Genomic DNA, 26,845 nt, shown 5'->3' on the forward strand with positions numbered 1-26,845 from the left:
TTGAACGCACATAGTAGTGACACCCAGAAAATAGTCAGTGATATTCGAATGAATGTTTTAGCTGCCAAAGAAAACAGATTTGAGATTAAATTCCTATAGATACCAACACATGTTGGCATCTCAAGGCATGACACTGTTGATATGCTTGCTAAGTCAGCCTGCAGAAAACCAGTGGTAGAAATTGATATGGGTGTTTCATTAGCAGTGACAAAGAGAATACTTAAACAAATATCTAATGAAAATCTCACCGACCTAACAAATTCTCAAAGACCTGAAAGTTGTAGCATTAAATATTATGATAGATATCGTGAGGAGACATTCACATATGGGACTAATAGAACAAGAACCCGGCAATGTGATGTTATAGTGGCCAGAATACGCCTGGGATATAGACGTATCTGGCAGCTTTCTCAAAACCCAAATGTCGAGTACACAATGTGTCAACTTTGTGAAAGAGAAAACATGCACTCTCTTGAACATTATATTGTAGAATGTCCCATACTGACTGACTTTCGCCCTCCTGGGCTAAGGTATGCTGAACTCTGTAGTTACTATATGAGTACTGGAACACTTGATGATATATTGGACTTGTATCCAAGATTGACCATATAATATATCAATCATGCAATGTATATATATGATGTAACTATATAACCTGAGCTTGTAAAAGCACCTTCATCACCTTCAGTGATTAAGTGCTTAATTGCACAATAGTTTCTTTATCAGCTACCTCACCCTGTCAGAGTAAATGAGACAAATGTATGTGAATGCATGTGTGTGTGTGTATATATGTATGTGTGTGTGTGTGTGTGTGTATGTATATGTATGGGTATAAAGTATATATGGAAGCTGATCAGAATTACATTTCACCTTTGTGAATGTACATTAATGACACTATGTAAAAGACACATCTAACACTTTATGTAGGTCATACGTAAATCTGTGTATCTATGTATTTACGTATGTAGGTTAGCTTAGCATTTTAAAAGCACCGAATCACTTTCTGTGGTTGAGTGTTCAATAAACCCTTGAACTGTATGTTTAACACGTCTCTAACCCTGTCCATGGAGGACAGAAGAAAATGTATATATGCTGGTTAGCATTGTAAATGTGTGGCCACGTCTGTGGTAGAAAATAATAATAATAAAAAAAAAAATGGTATTGAATTCAATAGATTCTTCTTCTCCTCCATTGGAACATCCCTTGCTCATGATATTCCATCCTCACTCACCAATATTAAAGACTACCTCACAGGTAACTATCCAGGGTCTTTGTACTTAACTCCCGCTACTTCCTCTGATGTTAATGAGGTAATACTTTCCCTTAAAACTAAGTCAAGTGCCCTTGATGAGATACCATCTGTAATTTACAAAAAAGCTTCCAGATTTCTAGCTCCTGTAATTGCATTGCTCTTCAACAAATCACTTGAACTCCAAACCTTTCCGGATATTCTAAAAATGATCTCACTGATGTCAACAATTACAGACTTATCTCAATTCTGCCAACATTGTCAAAAATATTTGAAAAGCTAATCTACAAGCAGCTTTTCTCATATCTAGCCAAACACAATATACTTAGCTCTTGCCAATATGGCTTCAGACCCAATAAAAGCACTAACGATGCACTTATTAGTATGATTAACTTGATACATACAACTCTTAATAAAAATGAGTTCCCTGTTGGGTTACTTGTGGACCTGCGTAAGGCTTTTGATACTGTCAACCACCAAAACCTTCTTCTTAAATTACATCATTATGGAGTCAGAGGACACTCCCTACAATACCTTAAGTCTTACCTTACTGACAGGCTCCAGTATGCTTCTGTGAATAATTCCATTTCTCCCACCCGACCCATCAACACTGGTGTTCCCCAGGGCAGCATACTTGGCCCTCTCCTCTTTCTCATCTACATTAATGACCTTCCAAATGCCTCCCAACACCTTAAACCAATCTTATTTGCTGATGACACGACCTTCACTAACGATGCACTATTAGTTTTTAATAACTTGATACATACAGCTCTTAATAAAACTCTAAATTGTAATGTCAATCCTGACCTTAAAGCTTCCTAGAAGGTTGTAACAGATCCCATGAGCACCACACCAGAAACAAATACCTATTTGATATTCCAAGAGTACGACTTAGTCAAACTAGGAATGCTTTACAAATCAAGGGACCTCGAATGTGGAATGACCTTCCCAACCATGTTAAAGACTGTACCTCTCTCAACCAGTTTAAGATAAAAACTAAACACTACCTAATATATTTCATGTAACCTACCTCACCCCTAAATGTCAACCCATGTCTTACTATATTAAACAATGCTGTTTGTTGTCCATCTTTTGTATTGTTATTTTCCTGTCATGTCCCCCCCCCCCTTTTTTATTTTCTTGAACACAATTTATACTTTAAGCTCAATTACTATTAAGTTTTAGTCTAAGTTCTTTTCTCTTCCACACCTTGCCCGAAAAGCGTATTAGTGGCTTTAGGTATTTGTATGTACCAGCTCTATCTATAAATAATCAGAACGTTTGTAACTCTGCATTTATGTATGTACTTTCCCTAAATAAAAATATTATTATTATTATTATCATAACTGAGCCCGACTCACGAAGCAGTTACGCAAGCACTAACAAACGTGTACATCTTTCCTCAATCTTTGACGGCTTTGGTTATATTTATTAAACAGTTTACAAGCATGAAAACTTCCCAATCAACTGTTGTTATTGTTATAAACAGCCTCCTGGTGCTTCGGAGCTCATTAACTGTTTAATAATTGTAAACAAAGCCGCCAAAGATTAAGAAAAGATGTACAGGTTCGTAAGTGCTTGCGTAAATGCTTCGTGAATATGGCCGAGATTGTAAATAATGATAACATGGGCAAATTTTAAGCTATACTGCACTTATTTTACAACATTATTATTAGTCTTAAAAATAAGAACATAAGAACAAAGGTAACTGCAGAAGGCCTATTGGCCCATACGAGGCAGCTCCTATCAGATTTTCCTATAAATCTAATACACTTATTATAGATCTTAGTTTATTAATATGAATCTTTACTCTTTCAAACTTTAGGTCTTAGTCATTGTACTTTAGAGTATTTATTTGTATTGCTGCTTTACTTTGCCATCTTCCAGCTAGGGGAACTTCCTCGGGCGTGTCTACCGTGACCAGACACCTGGGACTGGTGGGACACCTGGGACTGGTGGGACACCTGGGACTGGTGGGACACCTGGGACTGGTGGGACACCTGGGACTGGTAGAACACCTGGGACTGGTGGGACACCTGGGACTGGTGGGACACCTGGGACTGGTGGGACACCTGGGACTGGTGGGACACCTGGGACTGGAGGGACACCTGGGACACCTGGGACTGGAGGGACACCTGGGACTGGAGGGACACCTGGGACTGGTGGGACACCTGGGACTGGTGGGACACCTGGGACTGGAGGGACACCTGGGACTGGAGGGACACCTGGGACTGGTGGGACACCTGGGACTGGTGGGACACCTGGGACTGGTGGGACACCTGGGACTGGTGGGACACCTGGGGCTGGTGGGACACCTGGGACTGGTGGGACACCTGGGACTGGTGGGACACCTGGGACTGGTGGGACACCTGGGACTGGTGGGACACCTGGGGCTGGTGGGACACCTGGGACTGGTGGGACACCTGGGACTGGTGGGACACCTGGGACTGGTGGGACACCTGGGGCTGGTGGGACACCTGGGGCTGGTGGGACACCTGGGACTGGTGGGACACCTGGGACTGGAGGGACACCTGGGACTGGTGGGACACCTGGGACTGGTGGGACACCTGGGACTGGTGGGACACCTGGGACTGGTGGGACACCTGGGACTGGTGGGACACCTGGGACTGGAGACAAGGTGGAAGTTCCTGTGTGTTTTCTCCTACAGTTAACATCACAGTGAAGACAACTTACAGTTTAACTTTTTTTTTTTACTTTTATTTTTACTTTTGTGACTGCCATTCCATCTGCCTAGAGAACACTCCAATAACACTTATTATATATATATATATATATATATATATATATATATATATATATATATATATATATATATATATATATATATATATATATATATATATATATATATATATGTATATATATGTATATATATATATATATATATATATATATATATATATATATATATATATATATATATATATATATATATATATATATACATATACATATATACACACAAGAAGGTACATTGGGTTTATGAGAGTACATAACATTGGTGTTTTTACATTGTTGTAAAGCCACTAACATGCATAGCGTTTCGGGCAGGTCCTTAATCTAACAGAAAACTTTAAGTAGGTAATTTGTAGAAAAACTGCAAACTTTTAGCCGGTACATTGTAAGAAAATTTGAAGGAAATTAATAGGTAATATTATGGTGAAATTTGAGGATTATCAACATTGTACATTGTAGCATAATTTGGAGTGTATTTCTAGGTACATTGTAGTCAAATTTGCATTCATGATATAAGAAGATAGCAGTGATTATAGGTAGAGACGTGAGACCACGTGACTGGTCTTGTCCCATCCGGCCCGTAACGACGCCATCACCCACCGACGTGAGACCACGTGACTGGTCTTGTCCCATCCGGCCCGTAACGACGCCATCACCCACAGACGTGAGACCACGTGACTGGTCTTGTCCCATCCGGCCCATAACGACGCCATCGCCCACAGACGTCAGACCATGTGACTGATCTTGTCCCATCCGGCCCATAACGACGCCATCACCCACAGACGTGAGACCACGTGACTGGTCTTGTCCCATCCGGCCCATAACGACGCCATCACCCACAGACGTGAGACCACGTGACTGATCTTGTCCCATCCGGCCCATAACGACGCCAACACCCACCGACGTGAGACCACGTGACTGATCTTGTCCCATCCGGCCCATAACGACGCCAACACCCACCGACGTGAGACCACGTGACTGATCTTGTCCCATCCGGCCCATAACGACGCCATCACCCACAGATGTGAGACCACGTGACTGATCTTGTCCCATCCGGCCCATAACGACGCCATCACCCACCGACGTGAGACCACGTGACTGATCTTGTCCCATCCGGCCCATAACGACGCCATCACCCACAGACGTCAGACCACGTGACTGATCTTGCCCCATCCGGCCCATAACGACGCCATCACCCACAGACGAGACCACGTGACTGATCTTGTCCCATCCGGCCCATAACGACGCCAACACCCACAGACGAGACCACGTGACTGGTCTTGTCCCATCCGGCCCATAACGACGCCATCACCCACAGACGAGACCACGTGACTGATCTTGTCCCATCCGGCCCATAACGACGCCATCACCCACCGACGTGAGACCACGTGACTGATCTTGTCCCATCCGGCCCATAACGACGCCAACACCCACCGACGTGAGACCACGTGACTGGTCTTGTCCCATCCGGCCCATAACGACGCCATCACCCACAGACGTGAGACCACGTGACTGATCTTGTCCCATCCGGCCCATAACGACGCCATCACCCACAGACGTGAGACCACGTGACTGATCTTGCCCCATCCGGCCCATAACGACGCCATCACCCACAGACGTCAGACCACGTGACTGGTCTTGTCCCATCCGGCCCATAACGACGCCATCACCCACAGACGAGACCACGTGACTGATCTTGTCCCATCCGGCCCATAACGACGCCATCACCCACAGACGTGAGACCACGTGACTGGTCTTGTCCCATCCGGCCCATAACGACGCCATCACCCACAGACGTGAGACCACGTGACTGGTCTTGTCCCATCCGGCCCATAACGACGCCATCACCCACAGACGTGAGACCACGTGACTGGTCTTGTCCCATCCGGCCCATAACGACGCCATCACCCACAGACGTGAGACCACGTGACTGATCTTGTCCCATCCGGCCCATAACGACGCCATCACCCACAGACGTCAGACCACGTGACTGGTCTTGTCCCATCCGGCCCATAACGACGCCAACACCCACCGACGTGAGACCACGTGACTGGTCTTGTCCCATCCGGCCCATAACGACGCCATCACCCACAGACGTGAGACCACGTGACTGATCTTGTCCCATCCGGCCCATAACGACGCCATCACCCACAGACGTGAGACCACGTGACTGATCTTGTCCCATCCGGCCCATAACGACGCCATCACCCACAGACGTGAGACCACGTGACTGGTCTTGTCCCATCCGGCCCATAACGACGCCATCACCCACAGACGTGAGACCACGTGACTGGTCTTGTCCCATCCGGCCCATAACGACGCCATCACCCACAGACGTGAGACCACGTGACTGGTCTTGTCCCATCCGGCCCATAACGACGCCATCACCCACAGACGTGAGACCACGTGACTGATCTTGTCCCATCCGGCCCATAACGACGCCATCACCCACAGACGTGAGACCACGTGACTGGTCTTGTCCCATCCGGCCCATAACGACGCCATCACCCACAGACGTGAGACCACGTGACTGGTCTTGTCCCATCCGGCCCATAACGACGCCATCACCCACAGACGTGAGACCACGTGACTGGTCTTGTCCCATCCGGCCCATAACGACGCCATCACCCACAGACGTGAGACCACGTGACTGGCCTTGTCCCATCCGGCCCATAACGACGCCATCACCCACAGACGTGAGACCACGTGACTGATCTTGTCCCATCCGGCCCATAACGACGCCAACACCCACCGACGTGAGACCACGTGACTGGTCTTGTCCCATCCGGCCCATAACGACGCCATCACCCACAGACGTGAGACCACGTGACTGATCTTGTCCCATCCGGCCCATAACGACGCCATCACCCACAGACGTGAGGCCACGTGACTGATCTTGTCCCATCCGGCCCATAACGACGCCATCACCCACAGACGTCAGACCACGTGACTGGTCTTGTCCCATCCGGCCCATAACGACGCCATCACCCACAGACGTCAGACCACGTGACTGGTCTTGTCCCATCCGGCCCATAACGACGCCATCACCCACAGACGAGACCACGTGACTGATCTTGTCCCATCCGGCCCATAACGACGCCATCACCCACAGACGTGAGACCACGTGACTGATCTTGCCCCATCCGGCCCATAACGACGCCATCACCCACAGACGTCAGACCACGTGACTGGTCTTGTCCCATCCGGCCCATAACGACGCCATCACCCACAGACGTGAGACCACGTGACTGATCTTGTCCCATCCGGCCCATAACGACGCCATCACCCACAGACGTGAGACCACGTGACTGATCTTGTCCCATCCGGCCCATAACGACGCCATCACCCACAGACGTCAGACCACGTGACTGGTCTTGTCCCATCCGGCCCATAACGACGCCATCACCCACAGACGTCAGACCACGTGACTGGTCTTGTCCCATCCGGCCCATAATGACGCCATCACCCACAGACGTCAGACCACGTGACTGGTCTTGTCCCATCCGGCCCATAACGACGCCATCACCCACAGACGTCAGACCACGTGACTGGTCTTGTCCCATCCGGCCCATAACGACGCCAACACCCACAGACGAGACCACGTGACTGATCTTGTCCCATCCGGCCCGTAACGACGCCATCACCCACGAGTCCAGCTGGCTACCCGCAACATTCGCCACCATAACAGTTAAGCTGCACAATATTCAGATAACTATAACTATTGGTAGATACAATAATATGATTTCCCGATAAATATTTCCTAACAACTCATTGGTTAATGTTCGTGTAGTTAATATGATAAAACCCAAGTTGTGTCAAGTGGAAGTTAATCAACCCAAGTTGTGTCAAGTGGAAGTTAATCAACCCAAGTTGTGTCAAGTGGAAGTTAATCAACCCAAGTTGTGTCAAGTGGAAGTTAATCAACCCAAGTTGTGTCAAGTGGAAGTTTATCAGTGAAGAGAAATATAAAAATCATACAGTCCGCTTAACAAAATAAATAATAATTAAGAAATTTGCATTCCAAATAAATATAAACAATTTGTTCATCTGGTAGATTTTCCCTCAGTGCTGAACCACTCTTGAAATTACATTGATGAAGATTAAGCCACCCAAGAGGTGGCACGGGCATGAATAGCCCGTAGAAAAAATGTATGATTGTTGTTGTTGTTTAAGATTCGCTAATTGGAACAAATAGTTGCAAGTAGCACGGGCTATGGTGAGCCCGTAATCCAAGGATGATTGATGAAGATTAAGCAACCCAAAAGGTGGCACGGGCATGAATAGCCCGTAAGTGGTGGACCTTTAGAGCCATCACCAGTATCAATAGATGATACTGGAGATCTGTGGAGGTGCGACTGCACCCTGCGTGACGGGAGATGTCTCCCGTGGATTGATGATTGATTGATAAAGATTAAGCCACCCAAAAGGTGGCACGGGCATGAATAGCCCGTAAGATTGATGATTGATTGATTGATTTATGAAGATTAAGCCACCCAAAAGGTGGCACGGGCATGAATAGTCCGTAAGTGGTGGCCCTTTTTGAGCCATTACCAGTATCAATAGATGATACCGGAGATCTGTGGAGGTGCGACTGCACCCTGCGTGACGGGAGATGTCTCCCGTGATTGATGATTCGCTGTCGACTGTTTATATTACCACAGTCCACACTTCACCTGACCATCCTCTAACAGGTTTGGGAAGAGGAATTAATTGTAAATAACAGACCCTCATTATTTGCACATAAGCTAATGATAATATGGAGCAAGTATATACTGACTGTAGTAAAAATGTGTCTATTGTATCGGAGTGAATTTTGATTTTTTTTTTGAGTTTTTGATTTGAGTGGAGGTGTAGTTGTGCCTGATGGATGCTCGCTCGATTGTTATCAGTTGGAGGGCGGCAGATTGTGTCTTCTTAAGGTCCGTGAAGGTGTGCTCCCATAATTTCTCTTGCCTTAGCTTTAGTCATATGCTGTTTGTTTGTTATTATAGTGAACGTATAGTGCTTGGACGATATATGTGTGTTGTTTATTACATGACTTGTTCTTGTTGGAGGATGTAACTGTACAGTAATTGTTTGGTCAATAACGCCACGAGTCTGGCAGAGCGTTTGTTTACCTTCCCTGACATAATATACTTGTTACACATGATATGACTACATAAGAGGCGGACAAGATGTTATCATTGACAACAGGATTGGCGGGGGACACATCAACGTGAAGGAGAGATGAGTTAACACAACAATGAAGATAAAACTATTAATGTAACGTGTATTCTTATCGGGTCCATTTGTTTGTCTAGCCCTCAACCACTTGAGCTGGACGGTACAGCGACGGTCTCGCTTCATGCAGGTCGGCGTTCAATCCCCGACCGTCCAAGTGGTTGGGCACCATTCCTTGCCCACCCGTCCCATCCCTAATTCTTATCCTGACCCCTTCCAAGTGCTATATAGTCGTAATGGCTTGGCGCTTTCACCTGATAATTCCCTTCCCTTGTCTGTCTAGCCGTCACAATAGCTGGAGTGTCTGTCTGACGGCACCTGTCTCACTGCACCTGTCTGACGGCACCTGTCTCACTGCACCTGTCTCACTGTCCATCACTGTGTGCCTGACACCCAGGTATTTCTATCCAATTAATATTATGTTGTATATATATGCTTCTGTTTTAAACACCAAGTGTAGGAGGCGAGGTGGTGGACCTGGCAGGAAACTGTAGGGAGGTCCAGGCGTTATTATCTCTCCACTCCCACCACCACCACTACCCCCCCCCCCTCTCTCTCTCTCTCTCTCTCTCTCTCTCTCTCTCTCTCTCTCTCTCTCTCTCTCTCTCTCTCTCTCTCTCTCTCTCTCTCTCTCTCTCTCTCTCTCTCTCTCTCTCTCTCTCTCTCTCTCTCTCTCTCTCTCTCTCTCTCTCTCTCTCTCTCTCTCTCTCTCTCTCTCTCTCTCTCTCTCTCTCTCTCTCTCTCTCTCTCTCTCTCTCTCTCTCTCTCCTCTCTCTCTCTCTCTCTCTCCTCTCTCTCTCTCTCTCTCTCTCTCTCTCTCTCTCTCTCTCTCTCTCTCTCTCTCTCTCTCTCTCTCTCTCTCTCTCTCTCTCTCTCTCTCTCTCTCTCTCGCTCGCTCGCTCGCTCTCTCTTCTCCTAAGTTACTATCTGACTATGTGTCTGTACGTCTGTCTACCCATATATGTAGCTAACTGTCTCTGTCTACCCATATATGTAGCTAACTGTCTCTGTCTACCCATATGTCTCTGTCTACCCATATGTAACTGTCTCTGTCTACCCATATGTAACTGTCTCTGTCTACCCATATGTAACTGTCTCTGTCTACCCATATGTAACTGTCTCTGTCTACCCATAAGTAACTGTCTCTGTCTACCCATATATGTAGCTAACTGTCTGTTTAACTGCCCGTCTTGATGAACGTTTTTTATGATGTATAATATTTTACATCAATGTTCACACTAGACAGGTCAGAGGATATCCCAATACCCACACAAGTCCCATCACCTCCTTCAACTTAGTTTGAAGGAGGTGAAGAGAACGAATTAAGGGATATACCCATAACATGCGACACAATCAGGAAGAACATTGACAAACTAAAAGACTCAAAAGCTCCAGGTGTGGATGGAATCCAATCCAAAGTCATAAAGGAACTGGCAGAGGAACTATGCTTACCACTGAAACTACTTTCACGAAATCTCTGGACCCAGGGATAGTCCCCCTAGATTGGAACTAAATATGTGTTTTCCCTGTTTTCCAAAAAGGCAGAAAGAGCTCAGCAGAAAACTACCGGCCGATCAGCTTGACATCACACATCTGCAAGCTCACGGAGAGAACCCTAAGGGAGGGAATAATTCACCATCTTTCAGTGAACAATCTTGTAAAATCGACACAACATGGGTTGGATCAAAATAGGAATTCCTGCCTTACTTACCTGCTCACATTTTTAGAAACGGTCACCAGCTATTCAGACAAGGGACTTTAATATTGACCTCTGCGAGCCTGAACACCCTACTGCTGTTAGCTTCCTCAACTGTATGAATTCCTGCTTCCTCATACCCTTAATCACTAGACCTACTAGAATCACTGATAGCACTGCCACGACTCTAGATCACATCTGGACAAACATAACCTCTCCGCTTACTTCAGGTATAATCAGTGATAACACTACAGACCATTACCCCACATTTCTCTTAACTAACATTAGCAAACCACCTCTAGAGTCAAGGGAGTTAAGCTTTAGGCTGCATAATGAAACTGCTATAGACAATTTTATAACTGCTGCTGATAATGTCAACTGGGAGTCCGAGTTAGGTAACATAGGGGACATCAACCTAGCAGTGCAATCTTTTCTTCAAGAAACTCTTAGCCTTTATAACACCCACTGTCCTATGCTTACAAAACAAGTCACAACCAAAAGGCTTAACAATCACTGGTTTACAAACGGAATACTTAAATCCGTTAATAAAAAACATGACTTTGAGAAGAAGTATAGGTTAGGAATTGTCTCCAAAGAATTCTCAAAGAATTACTCGTTATTGCTATCTAAGATAATTAGACGAGCCAAAACTAAATACTACGAAGATAAATTTACCCAAATAAAGAGCAACATTAAAAAACCTTGGAGCACAATTTCACAAATATTGGGATCAAAGATTTTAAATAACAAACCAACACTCCTGTCCAATAACGATGGTCAGCTTTCAGCCTCTGATACTGCTATTGAGTTCAATAGGTTCTTCTCTTCCATTGGGTCATCCCTTGCAAATGATATTCCATCTTCCAGTACTGACATTAAGGACTATTTTACAGGTAACTATCCAAAGTCTCTGTACCTAAAGCCTATTAATTCCACTGACGTCAATGAGATAATCCTTTCCCTTAAAACCAAGTCTAGTGCCGTTGAGGAGATACCAACTTTAATTTACAAAAAAGCCTCCAGAACTTTAGCCCCTGCTATCGCATTGCTCTTCAGCAAGTCACTTGAACTCCAAACCTTTCCAGATATCCTAAAAAAAAGCGAGTTACCCCTGTACACAAATGTGGTGATCTCACAGATGTTAACAACTACAGACCTATATCAATCCTGCCTAACTTGTCAAAAAAATTTTAAAAACTAATCTACAAGCAGCTTTACTCTTATCCAGCCAAACACAATATACTTAGCCCTTGCCAATATGGCTTCAGACCCAAAAAAGCACTAACGATGCACTTATTAGTATGATTAACTTGATTCATGCAGCTCTTGATAAAAATGAGTTCCCTGTTGGGTTATTTGTGGACCTGCGTAAGGCTTTTGACACTGTCAACCACCAAAACCTTCTTCTTAAATTACATCATTATGGAGTCAGAGGACACTCCCTGCAATACCTCAAATCCTACCTTACTGACAGGCTCCAGTATGTTTCTGTAAATAATTCAATTTCTCCCACCCTACCCATCAACATTGGTGTTCCTCAGGGCAGCATACTTGGCCCTCTCCTCTTTCTCATCTACATTAATGACCTTCCAAATGCCTCCCAACACCTCAAACCAATTCTATTTGCTGACGACACAACCTTCATTTACTCCAGTCCTGACCCCCCTTGCTCTAAATGCCACAGTAAATACTGAGCTAAATAAAGTCCATCTTTGGCTAACTGCCAGCAAACTCACCCTTAACATTGACAAAACTTTCTATATTCTGTTTGGCAATAAATCCCCTAATCAAATAAATCTCAAAATAAACAATACCCAAATTTGTAACAAATTAGATGGCAAATTCCTTGGCATTCTCATTGACCACAAACTGAATTTCCAGGGACACATTCTAAATATATCAAAAAAAGATTCAAAAACTGTGGGCATTCTTTCTAAGATCAGATATTATGTACCCCGCCCTGCCCTGGTGACTCTCTATTACTCCCTCATCTATCCATACCTCAACTATGGTATTTGTGCTTGGGGTTCTACTGCCTAAAATCATTTACGTCCTCTAATTACTCAACACAAAGCTGCTATTAGGACAATATCCAACTCTGGCCCCAGACATCACTCGGTACCCCTACTCAAATCTCTGAATATGTTAGATATTAAGTCACTGCACATTCTCTCTTGTGTATTATACATATATAAAACGCTGAACTGTAATGCCAATCCTGACCTCAAAAGCTTCATAGAAGGTTGTAACAGAACCCATGAGCACCACACCAGAAATAAATACAGTTTTGATATTCCTAGAGTACGACTTAATCAAACTAGAAATACTCTACAAATCAAGGAACCCAGAATGTGGAATGACCTTCCCAACCATGTTAAAGACTGTACCTCTCTCAACCAGTTTAAGATAAAAACGAATCTATACCTAATAAATTCCCTGTAGCCTACCTTACCCCTCTATTGTCAACCAATGTCTGTTTTTTTTAAATTACGCTGTTTGTCGACCGAATTGTATTTGTGCTGCTTTTTCAGCCATGTTCCCCCCTTTTTATCTCTTTTTTTTATTTGTTCTCAACTCATTTTATTCTTTATGCTCAATTAGTATTAAGCTTTAGTCATTTAAGTTTTTCATGCCCGAAACGCTTTGCGTAATAGTGGCTTTAGGCATTGTATGTACTAGCCCTATCTATAAATCCATCACTCTTTGTAAAATCTCTTGTATGTATGTACCTTACCTAAATAAATATTTGATTTGATTTGATTTGACTTCTGGTGGATGTATTATACATGGATTTTGCTAAAGCCTTTGACAAGGTACCACATGAAAGACTGACAAGGAAATTACAGGCCCATGGAATAAATGGAAGACTACTAGAATGGGTAAAATAATGGTTAAAACAAAGAAAACAAAGAGTCGTGATAAAGGGGAATGAATCTGACTGGAGAAATGTGGTAAGTGGGGCGCCACAGGGGCCCATTTTGGGGCCAACCCTTTGTGTCATATACATCAATGACGTAGATGAGAATATTACAAACCACACCATCAAATTTGCAGATGAAACTAAGACCTATGGTAAAGTGGGAAATGAAAATGATATTGAAGCGTTACAAAGAGTGAATTCAACTATTCAACTCCACAAATGGTCAGAAGACTGGCAAATGGTGCACCCCATTTGGATTACTGTATCCAAGCATGGAGACCTCATCTTCAGAAGGACATAACTGCTTCGGAGAAAGTGCAACACCGGGCAACAAAAATCCTTCCAGCGCTAAGTCAACTCGCATATTAGGAACGGTTGTTCCTATTAGGTCGACGAAGAACTCTGTATGGTAAGGCAGGTCCTATTCAACATTGGCTTCTCTAACGGTTATGTTGAAGACATCATTAAAAGAAAGGTGAAACGCCATACAACCTCTGAAGAGTCAACTAACACAAAACTTGTACCTCTTATTAGACTGTTTTACAGGAACTTCTTTTCAATGGCTCATAAAATGAAGGAAAGTGTCCTGAAAGACATTATTAATAGGAATGTTATCCTCAGAGACAAAAATTAGGAGATACAATTGACAATTTACTACAAAAACAAGAAAATGGCCAAACTACTTATGAAGAACTCTCTAGACACCAAACAGAACGACTTGAAAGAAACCAGCATCGTCTATGCCTTCACATGCTCACTTGGGGACTGTCAGCCCCAAAGATCTCAGTATATAGGCAAGACAACAACGTCTCTTTCTAGACGTTTAACAATGCACAAACAAAAGGGCTCTATCAAGGAGCATATAATCTCCTTACACAACTAGACCATCACCAGAAAAATCTTAACAAGTAACACAGAAATTATCGACAGATACAACGATAACAGGAGATTCGACATCAGCGAGGCCCTACACATCAAAAAGTCAACACCAGCAATCAACAGTCAATTAACACATAATTGCATTCTACCCACTTCAAGACCCCAAACCAACACAGAAGGAAGAAGAGAAAACACGCAATATACCCAGTGATTCGTGTTTTGAATTTTCTTTACCCATTGATTTGTGTCTCCAGTCTCTCAGGAGGCGCGGGTTCGTATGCCACCGCTGCCTCCATTGTAACACCTCCACACTGCTACTCCACCTTCCCACTTAAAACCCCAGCTTAACAATGCTTGCAAGCTCATTGTGACCTTCACTGAACTCCCAACTAACTGTTAAACTGAACCATTAAATGAGGAGGAAACTACGAATGAAAGGATTATGATTTAAAATAATGAATAATACTTAAACTTACGACTGCCACCACCTTCCTGAGACCTAAATGTGCCTGCACTACTGATCTCCCAGCAAGGACAGAAATCAATAATTATGAAACTTGAAGGACGTAGGAGTCTTGGTAATAATGCTTAGGAATTATTTATAGAAATCTTTGCTTTACTTATTGAGGATATTGGGACTTCCAATACAGCACAAGACACAACATAATAAAAACGACTCAGCATTAATAAAATGGGATTAATTAAATACCACTAAATCAATATTCACTATATTTAACAAAAGACACGTTTATTTATATCCTAGCTGATATATCACTATGATTGAACATGAGTTACTCAAGAGCACATTACCTTCCCCTGCAAGCACTAGCCACAGATGATGAATGGCTGCTCCCAGGTCATTGGACCTCTCCTAAGTCACCCCAAAGACATACTGACTAAAATTTTCTTAGACTACCCCAGGGAGGCCTATGGTTTGTTTTCACGAGCTTGGATCTGGGCTAGGAGCACCAATCATTTCAAACCATCACTGGTCCTTTGGCCAATGGGTGCAGCCACTACCCTGAGGGATTCCGCCTCTTGAGACTTAGTCCAATCACTTGGACTCAAGTGATTTTGTTTCATTGGTTAGTGGTGCCAGTACCCCGGCACCCCTAACCAATGAAACAAAAGCCCCTGCTCTTGGCCAATGAAATGCCTGACAACTGCCCGGAGGCGATCTTCTCACGGAATCTGGAAATAAGCAGATACAACCAGATTCCTGTGAACGAGCTAGGAGTGACCAGGGGTTAGATTCATGAAAGCACTTACGAACCTGTACATTTTTTCTCAATCTTTGGCGGCTTTGTTGACACTTATAAAGCAGTTAATGAGCTCCGAAGCACCAGGAGGCTGTTTATAACAATAACAACAGTTGATGGGCAAGTTTTCATGCTTGTAAACTGTTTAATAAATGTAACCAAAGCCGTCAAAGATTGAGGAAAGATGTACACGTTCGTAAGTGCTAGCGTAAGTGCTTTCGTGAATCTGGCCCCTGCCACCCAAGAGAAATTTGAGAATACATGCGGTTTTATGGCACTGAAATTTTATTGGTCCCCAACTTGTCCACGGCTATAGAGAAGGCAGAGGAGAAGGGAAAGAGTGGGGGTAGAGAGGGAAATGAGTGGGGATGGAGTGGGCCAAGTGAGAGGGACTGTCCCGCCATCAGGGACCTCTTGGCTCCATGGTTTTATGACCGGTGAGGCCGGCTCGACAAAAGGGCAGGAGGGATGAGGCAACGGGGAAGGGGGGAGAATGAACAAGGAAGGGGCCGGCAAACGAGGGGAAGGGTCTGTGAGGGGAAGCTATGGTCAGTGCAACAGATCATTACACTGTCACCTCAAAAAATTCAAAATTCAAATGTTTATTCAGGTAAAGTACATACATACAAGGTGTGATACAAACATTGATGGATTTATAGATAGAGCTAGTACATACAATGCCTAAAGCCACTATTACGCAAAGCGTTTCGGGCAGGAAAAACACTAAGACTAAAACTTAATACTAATTGAGATTAAAGTATAAAATGTGTTGAGAAAATATAACAATAAAAAGGGGGGGAATATGGCAGAAAAACAGCAAAAAATACAATTTGGTCGACAAAAAGCATTGTATAAAAATAACAGACATGGGTTGACATAGGGGTAAGGTAGGTTACAGGGAGTTAATTAGGTAGTGCTTAGTTTTTATCTTAAACTGGTTGAGAGAGGTACAGTCTTTAGCATGGTTGGGAACCTCACCCAAAACCTTGAGGGAACCAATTGGGAACCTCACCTCACCATGACCTCACCCAAAAACATTTGTGTCCTATCACCTCACCCAAAAACGAATATAAGCATGAAACAAAGTACGTAAAATTGTCTTTGAAAATGTAAGAAGTGTCTTGTGAAACGCTTCTAGGCGTCAGACCATAAATAAAGTGTGAAAATTAACTTTGAAAAGTTAATCTTTCAACCACCCTCGACAGTGAAGAAAAACATAAGAAATATTAAGAAGATTCATGTTAGAGTCATTAATCTTACTCTTTCGGTCATATTTAATATATATATATATATATATATATATATATATATATATATATATATATATATATATATATATATATATATATATATATATATATTGGTGTATACTGGCAGCAGGTTTTCTTTTAAACATGTCTCATTGAATATGACTATTAGGACAATATCCAACTCTGGCCCCAGACATCACTCGGTACCCTTACTCAAATCCCTGAATATGTTAGACATTAAGTCACTTCACATTCTCTCATGTGTATTATACATATATAAAACGCTGAACTGTAATGCCAATCCTGACATCAAAAGCTTCATAGAAGGTTGTAACAGAACCCATGAGCACCACACCAGAAACAAATACAGTTTTGATATTCCAAGAGTACGACTTAATCAAACTAGAAATGCTCTACAAATCAAGGGACCCAGAATGTGGAATGACCTTCCCAACCATGTTAAAGACTGTACCTCTCTCAACCAGTTTAAAAGTAAAACAAAGCACTACCTAATAAATTCCCTGTAACCTACCTTACCCCTATATTGTCAACCCATGTCTGTTTTTTTAAACAACGCTGTTTGTCGACCTAATTGTATTTGTGCTGCTTTTTCAGCCCTGCTCCCCCCTTTTTTATTTTTATTTGTTCTCAACACATTTTATACTTTAAACTCAATTAGCATTAAGTTTTAGTCTTTAATGTTTTTCCTGCCCGAAAAGCTTTGCGTAATAGTGGCTTTAGGCATTGTATGTACTAGCTCTATCTTTAAATCTATAATTTTTTGTAAAATCTCTTGTATGTATGTACCTTACCTGAATAAACATTTATTTATTTATTTATTTATTTATTTATTTATGACAGCATATTTCGTATTTACTATTTTCTGATCTAGGGCTTCTATCCCTCTTACTAATGCTCTTGCATCAGGGTCCAGCTGAAGAGGAGTTCACCAAAAGTCAAGTTTTTTTAGGTGAAGAAAAGAATTGAACAACTGAAGAATATATTACACTAATTATAAAATCGTACAACGTTTCGAACCTCCATGGTTCATTCTCAAGTGAAAAGAAAATACAAAACTCGTTAATTTATACCAGTACGGGGTCAGGTGATAAAACAAGTACAATAAAGGAAAAGGCAAGGGGATAAATAGGGGTTAAATGAGGGACAAATGAGGGACGAAGCACATACAAAGATTAATCAGGTGTAATTGGCCTGTTACGTTGAGCCGTGTCTTCTGTGTTGGCATCGTTATGTTCTGGTCTAGTCCTTCCTCTCATGGTGGGTAGAGTGAATAGTTCCGTGATTTGGGTGTTCATGGTAGGTTGTTCTATTCTTATGTGAATTGCTTCAAGAATTTGTAATCTTCTTACATCTTGGGTTTTGTCTATTATACAGGTATTTTTGTTCAACATTTCTCTTGTTAGGGTGATGTCATGGGCTTGTCTCATGTGATTCCTGGGGGCACCGGATTGAAGATGACATGTCAAACGCCTCGTCAGCTTGGTCGACGAATATGCCCATGTACTTAGATTGATGGTTATATTCTTCATGGGGGCAAGTGTACATGTATACAACCCTTGTCTGCTGTAGGGGGTTCTCCGTCGGCTTCCAACTGTTTTTGATAAGGAGGTCGGAAGTGTATATATATATATATATATATATATATATATATATATATATATATATATATATATATATATATATATATATATATATATATATATATATATATATATATTAGTATATTTTGGTAGCAGTCTTTCCTGTAGACATATATTATTAAATATGACCGAAAAAGTAAGATTAATAATTCTAACACGAATTTTCTCAATCTTTCGTACATTTCTTTTCACTGTTGGTGGTAATTCAAAAATCAATCACAAGTCATGGAAAAGAGTGGAGGTTTCCACACTGCAGTCTACACTAAGGAAACGAACATAGGAATGTGCCTAAATGCCAAAAGCGACTGCCCAGATAGGTACAAGAGGAGTGTTGTTAACGCATATGTCGACCGTGCTCTCAGCCACAGCTCAGAATGGAAGCAAGTCGACGAAGAACTCTGTAGGGTAAGGCAGGTCCTAGTCAACAACGGCTTCTCCAATGGTTTCGTCGAAAACATCATAAGAAGGAAAGTGAAACGCCATGCAACCTCTGAAGAGACAACCAACACAACACCTATACCCCCTATTAGACTATTTTACAGGAACTTCTTTTCCACAGCTCATAAAACGGAGGAAAGGGTCCTGAAAGATATTGTTAATAGAAACGTTATCCCTACAGACAAAAATCAGAGGATACAACTGACGATTTACTATAAAACCAGAAAAACGGCCAGCCTACTCATGAGAAACTCTCCAGACACAAAACAGAACGCTTTAAAAGAGACCAACGTCGTCTATGCCGTCAAATGCCCTCTTGGGGACTGTAAGCTCCAAAAAACCCAGTATATAGGCAAGACAACAACATCTCTTTCTAGGCGTTTAACGATGCATAAGCAACAGGGCTCCATTAAGGAACATATAATCTCTTCCCACAACCAAACCATCGCCAGAGAAATCCTAGTAAACAACACAGAAATCATCGATAGATACAGCGATAGCAGGCGGCTTGACGTTTGCGAGGCACTACACATCAAGAAGTCAACACCAGCAATCAACAGCCAATTAATGCACAACTATATTCTACCCACCTCAAGACTCCGCTCCAATATAGAAGCATCAAGAAATATGGACCAATAGGCTTTCTACAATCACTTCTATTCAATACCCATTGTTTCGTGTTCTGTCTTGTGTTGATGAAATTAATACCTTATTAAATACCACCTCACCCCATCCACCTCACTCAAATGTAGATATAAACAAATCGGAGATGTGTAAGTTCTATTCAGTTGTGTATGTTTAAACTAAAGTCTTTGAAAATGTAATAAGTTTTACGAAACGCGCTCAAGTGTCGCGTCAGACTAGAAATAAAAATGAATTTTGGAGAATTGATTTTTGAATTACCACCAACAGTGAAAAGAAATGTACAAAAGATTGAGAAAATTCGTGTTAGAATTATTAATCTTACTTTTTCGGTCATATTTAATACTATATATATATATATATATATATATATATATATATATATATATATATATATATATATATATATATATATATATATATATATTGTTACAATAATCTCCTGCTAAGGCAGCAGATCCTGCCTGTTCCCTTTATCGCCTATTCACCAACGTATCTGCATGCACCAACATAAGGAATCAACATCAACGACAACAAAACAACAAAACACGTTCAGAAGCCTCAGTATCTAGACAAGACACCCCCCCCCTCCACCCTCCACCCTCCACCCTCTAGTACCCAAGACACCTGGACACCTGCTGTCTGGGCAGAGACCCAGCGCCACTCACTAACTGCTTGTTTAATTGCCGGCCGGTGGTTAACCACAACATCCACGCCATCTATGTTGGCCTGGCCCGCATATATAAGGAGCTCACTGACGTCCAGTCCTCAGAATACACTTCGTGCTCTCAAGCAGGAACATATGCCGTCACCTTCCCAGGAGACAATGGATGAGTATAGCTTTTGTATATTGTATTAATTTGCATTTTTTTGCTTAACGTAATAACACACCTGTGTTTATATTTCTTTTATATTTTATATTGTGTTTTCGCAAAGTAGATAAGAGGCTTTGTTTTGTTTGTTATTAAAGCCATTTTTGTTATATTAAATGTGTTAAGTGTTTATTCTCTTTGTTTTAGCCGCAGCTTTCACAGTGTAGAGGACTTAAACAGTGTTATTTACTTTATTTTACTTTTTTTATTTAATCTGATTGGCACACCACCAGCCAGATTAGCCACTGCTCTATTTTCAGATTAACGTCACAATATATATATATATATATATATATATATATATATATATATATATATATATATATATATATATATATATATGTCGTACCTAGTAGCCAGAACGCACTTCTCAGCCTACTATGCATAGACCGATTTGCCTAATAAGCCAAGTTTTCATGAATCAATTGTTTTTCGACTACCTAACTTACCTAACCTAACCTAACCTAACTTTTTCTGCTACCTAACCTAACCTAACCTATAAAGATAGGTTAGGTTAGGTTAGGTAGGGTTGGTTAGGTTTAGTCATATATCTACGTTAATTTTAACTCCAATAAAAAAAATTGATCACATATATAATGAAATGGGTAGCTTTATCATTTCATAAGAAAAAAAAAAGAGAAAATATATTAATTCAGGAAAACTTGGCTTATTAGGCAAATCGGGCCTTGCATAGTAGGCTGAGAAGTGCGTTCTGGCTACTAGGTACGATATATATATATATATATATATATATATATATATATATATATATATATATATATATATATATATATATATATATATATATATATATATATATACCCATGTATAAGTACACACACAAGTACTGAACAAATGAGCAAACAAGAAAATGTACAACTGAATGAATTGAAAATATAACAATGCATACCGATTTGATTTGCAATTTTGTAGCATTATTGAGTAGTTTAGGAAGGGTGAGGGAGTGTGTGGTGTGGCGGGGGCGCCGGGACTCCTGGCCGCAGCCGCTCCTCCAGCTCCTCTACCCGAACACGCAGCCGCTGGTTCTCTCGCTCCAACGCCAGTCGCTCTGCTTCCATAAACTTGTGGTGCTCCATGTCCACTTTGAGCCTCTGGATGTAATTCACAGAAGCTTCCAGGATTTGCCCAGTGGTGGGTCGCAGGTCACAGATGAGGTCATAATGCTGTTCGTTGCTGCTGGGCAGCAGGGCAGCAAGCTCCCGTATTCTGTCATTGATGATACACCTTCTCTTTCGCTCAAACACATTGCGTCTTTGTTTCCTTCGTCTGTCTTTCAGTTGGAGCGAAGCCACAGGACTACTGAGACAGGCTTTGCTGTTCATGGGATGAAATGGTGGGCAGGAGGTGGACGGTATGTACAGTGGTGGACAGGAGATGGATGGCGTGCACACATTACCTCCTACACAAAGCTTAACTTGAGGCCGAGGTGGTAGCAGTTGGGCGGCGCCGGTCCCTCCAGTGTCATCCAAGTGCATCTCTTCCTCCAGCTGGAGAATGTCCTCCACGATGTCCTCTTCCATTGGCTTGGACATGCGCAGGCAAGGACGTGTGGTGATGGAGCCCCACCTCTGACAACACGACTAGGATGTGTGGTGCTGGAGTCCCACCTCTGACAACACGACTAGGATGTGTGGTGCTGGAGTCCCACCTCTGACAACACGACTAGGACGTGTGGCGCTGGAGTCCCACCTCTGACAACACGACTAGGATGTGTGGCGCTGGAGTCCCACCTCTGACAACACGATTAGGACGTGTGGTGCTGGAGTCCCACCTCTGACAACACAACTAGGCCGTGTGGTGCTGGAGCCCCACCTCTGACAACACGACTAGGACGTGTGGCGCTGGAGTCCCACCTCTGACAACACGACTAGGATGTGTGGCGCTGGAGTCCCATCTCTGACAACACGACTAGGACGTGTGGTGCTGGAGTCCCACCTCTGACAACACGACTAGGACGTGTGGCGCTGGAGTCCCACCTCTGACAACACGACTAGGATGTGTGGCGCTGGAGTCCCATCTCTGACAACACGACTAGGACGTGTGGTGCTGGAGTCCCACCTCTGACAACACGACTAGGACGTGTGGCGCTGGAGTCCCACCTCTGACAACACGACTAGGACGTGTGACGCTGGAGCCCCACCTCTGACAACACAACTAGGACGTGTGGCGCTGGAGCCCCACCTCTGACAACACGACTAGGACTGCAGTACACGAGTGAACACATCCCATATTATCTTTCCCTACTTGAAGTTCTTTAAACAGATATACTACAAAGCACAACATATAGTATAGTTTATATTTTCACCACAATATGACAAATTAATTTAAGTATTTTCAGATATTGTTAACACAGTGCCAAGCTGAAAATAGTGCCCAATACCCTGCGCTATTGCTAGTTATTTTCCTTATTTTTGTTCACAACATTTTGTACCCCTTGTCTCTTACCCTTAATTATTATAATTATTGTCAATATTTGTATATGAATAATTCACCTATTTTTCTCATTAATTACTTATACTTAACGTTAACCATCATAAACCCAGTATATGAATATTATACACAAGTTACTTACAAATGACTCGTGTATATCACCATGTATATTGACCATTGCCAGCTGCTCAATGAACACTAACTTCTTAATGGTGACAGCTGTCACGCGTCGCTCATCTTGGCCTTGTGTTATGGGAGTTTCAGTTAAACAGCGAAGGTGTATGCTAATGATCCTGTAACCCCACGCCGCGGGTCATCACTCCCTCTACTGGGTTACCATTGACCACACCCAGGGAGCTCTCCAAGTCATGCCTCAAGTCCGGTCGCCACTTTTTAACCTTGGACCTAAGGGGGAGAGGAGAAGGCCCAGCACACTGCTCGAGCTTGATCCTGCAATTTGCAACACCCCCACCGGGCCTGCCCACCCACACATACAAAGTTTTGCCAGACCTCCGGCCGTTAACTTAGTTCTCACCTCTTATTTTCCAGTCACCAGCTGGGTAATCTTCTCTGCATCCCAGCAACGCTTTTATTTCAAATGTAATACCGTGTTGCCAGCGAAGGGTCTCTTTTCTATATAATGTCAGTTAAGTGTGGTGTAATCAAATATCATTCAGTCACTATGCTCAAAGAGGGATGGAGGAGACACATAAAAACAATGATAAAATAATAGTTTGCTTAAGAGCAAACTACAAACACATGAGAGATATATATGCATGAATATTAATGTAAATATATGATGGTGACAGCAGCGCTCCTCTGGTGGCCGCTCGCAACTCGCATCAGCTGGGCGAGTTTACAGGGATCTCTGGCCCCTCACTGGGGGACGACTCCGTCTGTGTAGATCCACAGTCCTCCCGACTCTGCCACTCGCTGTCTTCATCAGGCAGTAGATAACATATACGTGTTGCCCTACAGCCTAATCTACTTCCATAATATCTAGAAACATTCTAGCAAGTACCTACATATATTACTAGGCCTATCTTGCCTAATTATCAAGGGAAAATGGGAGGGAATAATGATCTAACTTTAACACATCCTGCCCTCAGACGCCTGGACTCATATGGTCGTCGTCGTGGTCCTCGGTCCCTCACATCGTTCCTTGGCGTTCCGGTTGAGTTACAGGTCCCTAAGCGTTGTGAAGCTGCGCATTGTCTCCGTGCTCACACTCGAATGTGCAGTTCCTGATCGCTGGCTCACCCAGTTGTCACTGCTCACGTCATCTCCCTCAATCGCCCCTTCACCGAGACCAAATACTCATGCATCCGGATGAGACTTCTCCCTTCTGAGTTCCTAGTGGGCGTGATCCAATCACAACAGCTCCGAGTACCTCGGAGTTCCGCTGGTGGCAAGCCACTCAATAATCCTGCCATCGCCACTCTCTCCACTCCTCCAAGACTATCAGCTCACAGTCCTCGGTGCCCTTACACTGCTGGAACTCTGTTTCCTCGCACTTCCCTGAAATGTTGTAGTGTTCTGTAGTCACTGTGAAGGTGTCAGGCTGTGTTACTCGAGAGCTCAATCAGCGCACGTCCGCTCTCAACGAAGTGCCGTGAATCTTTCAGTGCCAGGCGCTCTGCGACCTCCCAGTCCTGCCTCCTGGTAACGTCACAGACCCAGAGGGGGGCTCTCATTGGTCACTCTCGTCACATGACCACAGCCAGCCAATCGCCAGCCTGCTGGCGTCTTCACGTTTTTGGCGCCATTTTGTATGCACTAGGGGCGTAAACCCCCTTACAAGCCAAAACTAAAATAACAATTTTATACCCGAATAAGTACTCTTGCTATCAGTCACCTATGTCAAACGGATCCCTGCATCTCATGGAACCTGCAGTGTGTGTAGATATGACTCTTCTCGATGGATAAAGGAAGATATAGCAGAGGGCACCGTAATACAGCTCACCATCTGACCCGTACTGGTGTAATAACCATTGTAATGACTGATACTGGTCATCACCGCTCTTATTCTTTATTATGATGTCCATCTTACCTACAGTAATTTGTAATATTTATAATTATCCTTAACAGCAAATATATACAGCATGGAGATGGACCCCGCTCCACCCTGATAGGGAGACAACCCGTCAGCCTGTTACATGTGAGTGTAAGATCAACCAACCCTACATACAGCTATCTGACTATTATGTACCAAAAAGGATAATTATATAAAACCACTGACTGATGTTAATGTGCTGCCACCATCCCCACTCGTTACAATGTAGAGTTGCTGACACATTCGTCCCTCACTGGTGGAGAGGAAGTCAAGGACATGCTGCAACCCGTCCTCCTAATACAGCCAAAAATTCTCGTACCAGAAAATGGTAGCGTTAGTAGAGTTCATTTATTATGCACCCCATACCCATCTTGTAGGTGGTAGTGGAAAGGGTTACAGAGGCACATAATAGGCTCAGGGACTGAACCCCACAATTCATTTAGCTACGCAAGTTACGATCTTGATGAGCTAGTTACAAAGTCCAATGCACATCGTCACGCCAACAATGGGTTCGAGATCGACCACAAGTACAGTTTCTAAATTAAGCAACTGACATAAGTGGAGAGCTAGTGTCACAATTGATATGCTTGTCCTGCACACCGCCCCCCCCCCCCATCCAGTGGGCAGCGGTGGATAGATTACAGTCACTTAGTTACTACTTACAGTTAGCAAACTGGGGATATTTGGCTAAAATTTCTGGTAGCAGATATCGCGGTTGGGTGGGGTGTCGTTGATCCTTCTTTATAGACAACCCAACCCCAAAACTCGGTAGAGTGCTTATACTTTACCAGGAGATCACCCTGGGCGCTTCTGGCTCTTGGAGAGGGGCTCAACGTCACACATTTAGGGGATGCGGCTCCAGTACTTAGACTCGTTGTCACGTGCACACACCCACTCGAGCCGCTGTGACTCTCCACTCTCTCCTTATGTGAAACGATCTCCTTAATCCCTTTTGACTTATTAGTTTTCCGTTCTACCCTACCCACAGCTGTGGTTCTTGGTTCTTTTTCTCTCTCTCTCCTTCTTTCCTACTTCCTGGGAAGCCTCACTAGGACAAGGGCAAACACCAGCAAATTTGAATACATTTACTGGACAAAGCACATACACAATACATACACACATATAATAATAATAATAATGAATCCTACACTCTATACTATTTCAGTCAGGTTGCACTCCAACACCATCAGAACTCTATCATCAGCTTATCAAGTGGTATCCTATCTCCTGATTCACCACCTAATACTACCTACCTCCTCAAGTAGGTCAAGTCTTATAACACAATGTTGCACTATCAGCAAGAGAATATATATCTATAAACATGTGCAAGGAAAACCAGCATATGAATGCAATAACATAAATATTAGTAAAAATGTCACTTGGTATACAACAATGATCAATCGATCACCCTATCAGTCCTAGAACACATATGTATGTCTCTGTAGGTAATCCAGCCTTAGACTGTAACTCTATACTTCAGTATAAGTACTCCTTGGCA

General features: G+C 43.1%; 2 protein-coding genes across 2 annotated transcripts in view; both read right to left on the bottom strand.

Moving 5' to 3' along the window:
• LOC123756101 (uncharacterized) overlaps positions 1 to 26,845 on the bottom strand; it is a 238,833-nt gene that overhangs the window by 180,177 nt on the left and 31,811 nt on the right. The gene's annotated exons all lie outside the window — the stretch shown is intronic.
• Positions 21,791 to 22,396, bottom strand: LOC123756184 (transcription factor E3-like). Its single transcript, XM_045739266.1, has one exon. The coding sequence runs from the start codon at positions 22,394 to 22,396 to the stop codon at positions 21,791 to 21,793; it is 606 nt and encodes a 201-aa protein (XP_045595222.1).

This window comes from Procambarus clarkii, chromosome 36, assembly GCF_040958095.1.
Source record: "Procambarus clarkii isolate CNS0578487 chromosome 36, FALCON_Pclarkii_2.0, whole genome shotgun sequence".
In the NCBI taxonomy this organism is placed as follows: Eukaryota; Metazoa; Arthropoda; class Malacostraca; order Decapoda; family Cambaridae; genus Procambarus; species Procambarus clarkii.

Bases quoted from the DNA above. Each gene is read 5' to 3' on its own strand.
- LOC123756184 (XM_045739266.1), bottom strand. From the start codon at position 22,396: ATGTCCAAGCCAATGGAAGAGGACATCGTGGAGGACATTCTCCAGCTG.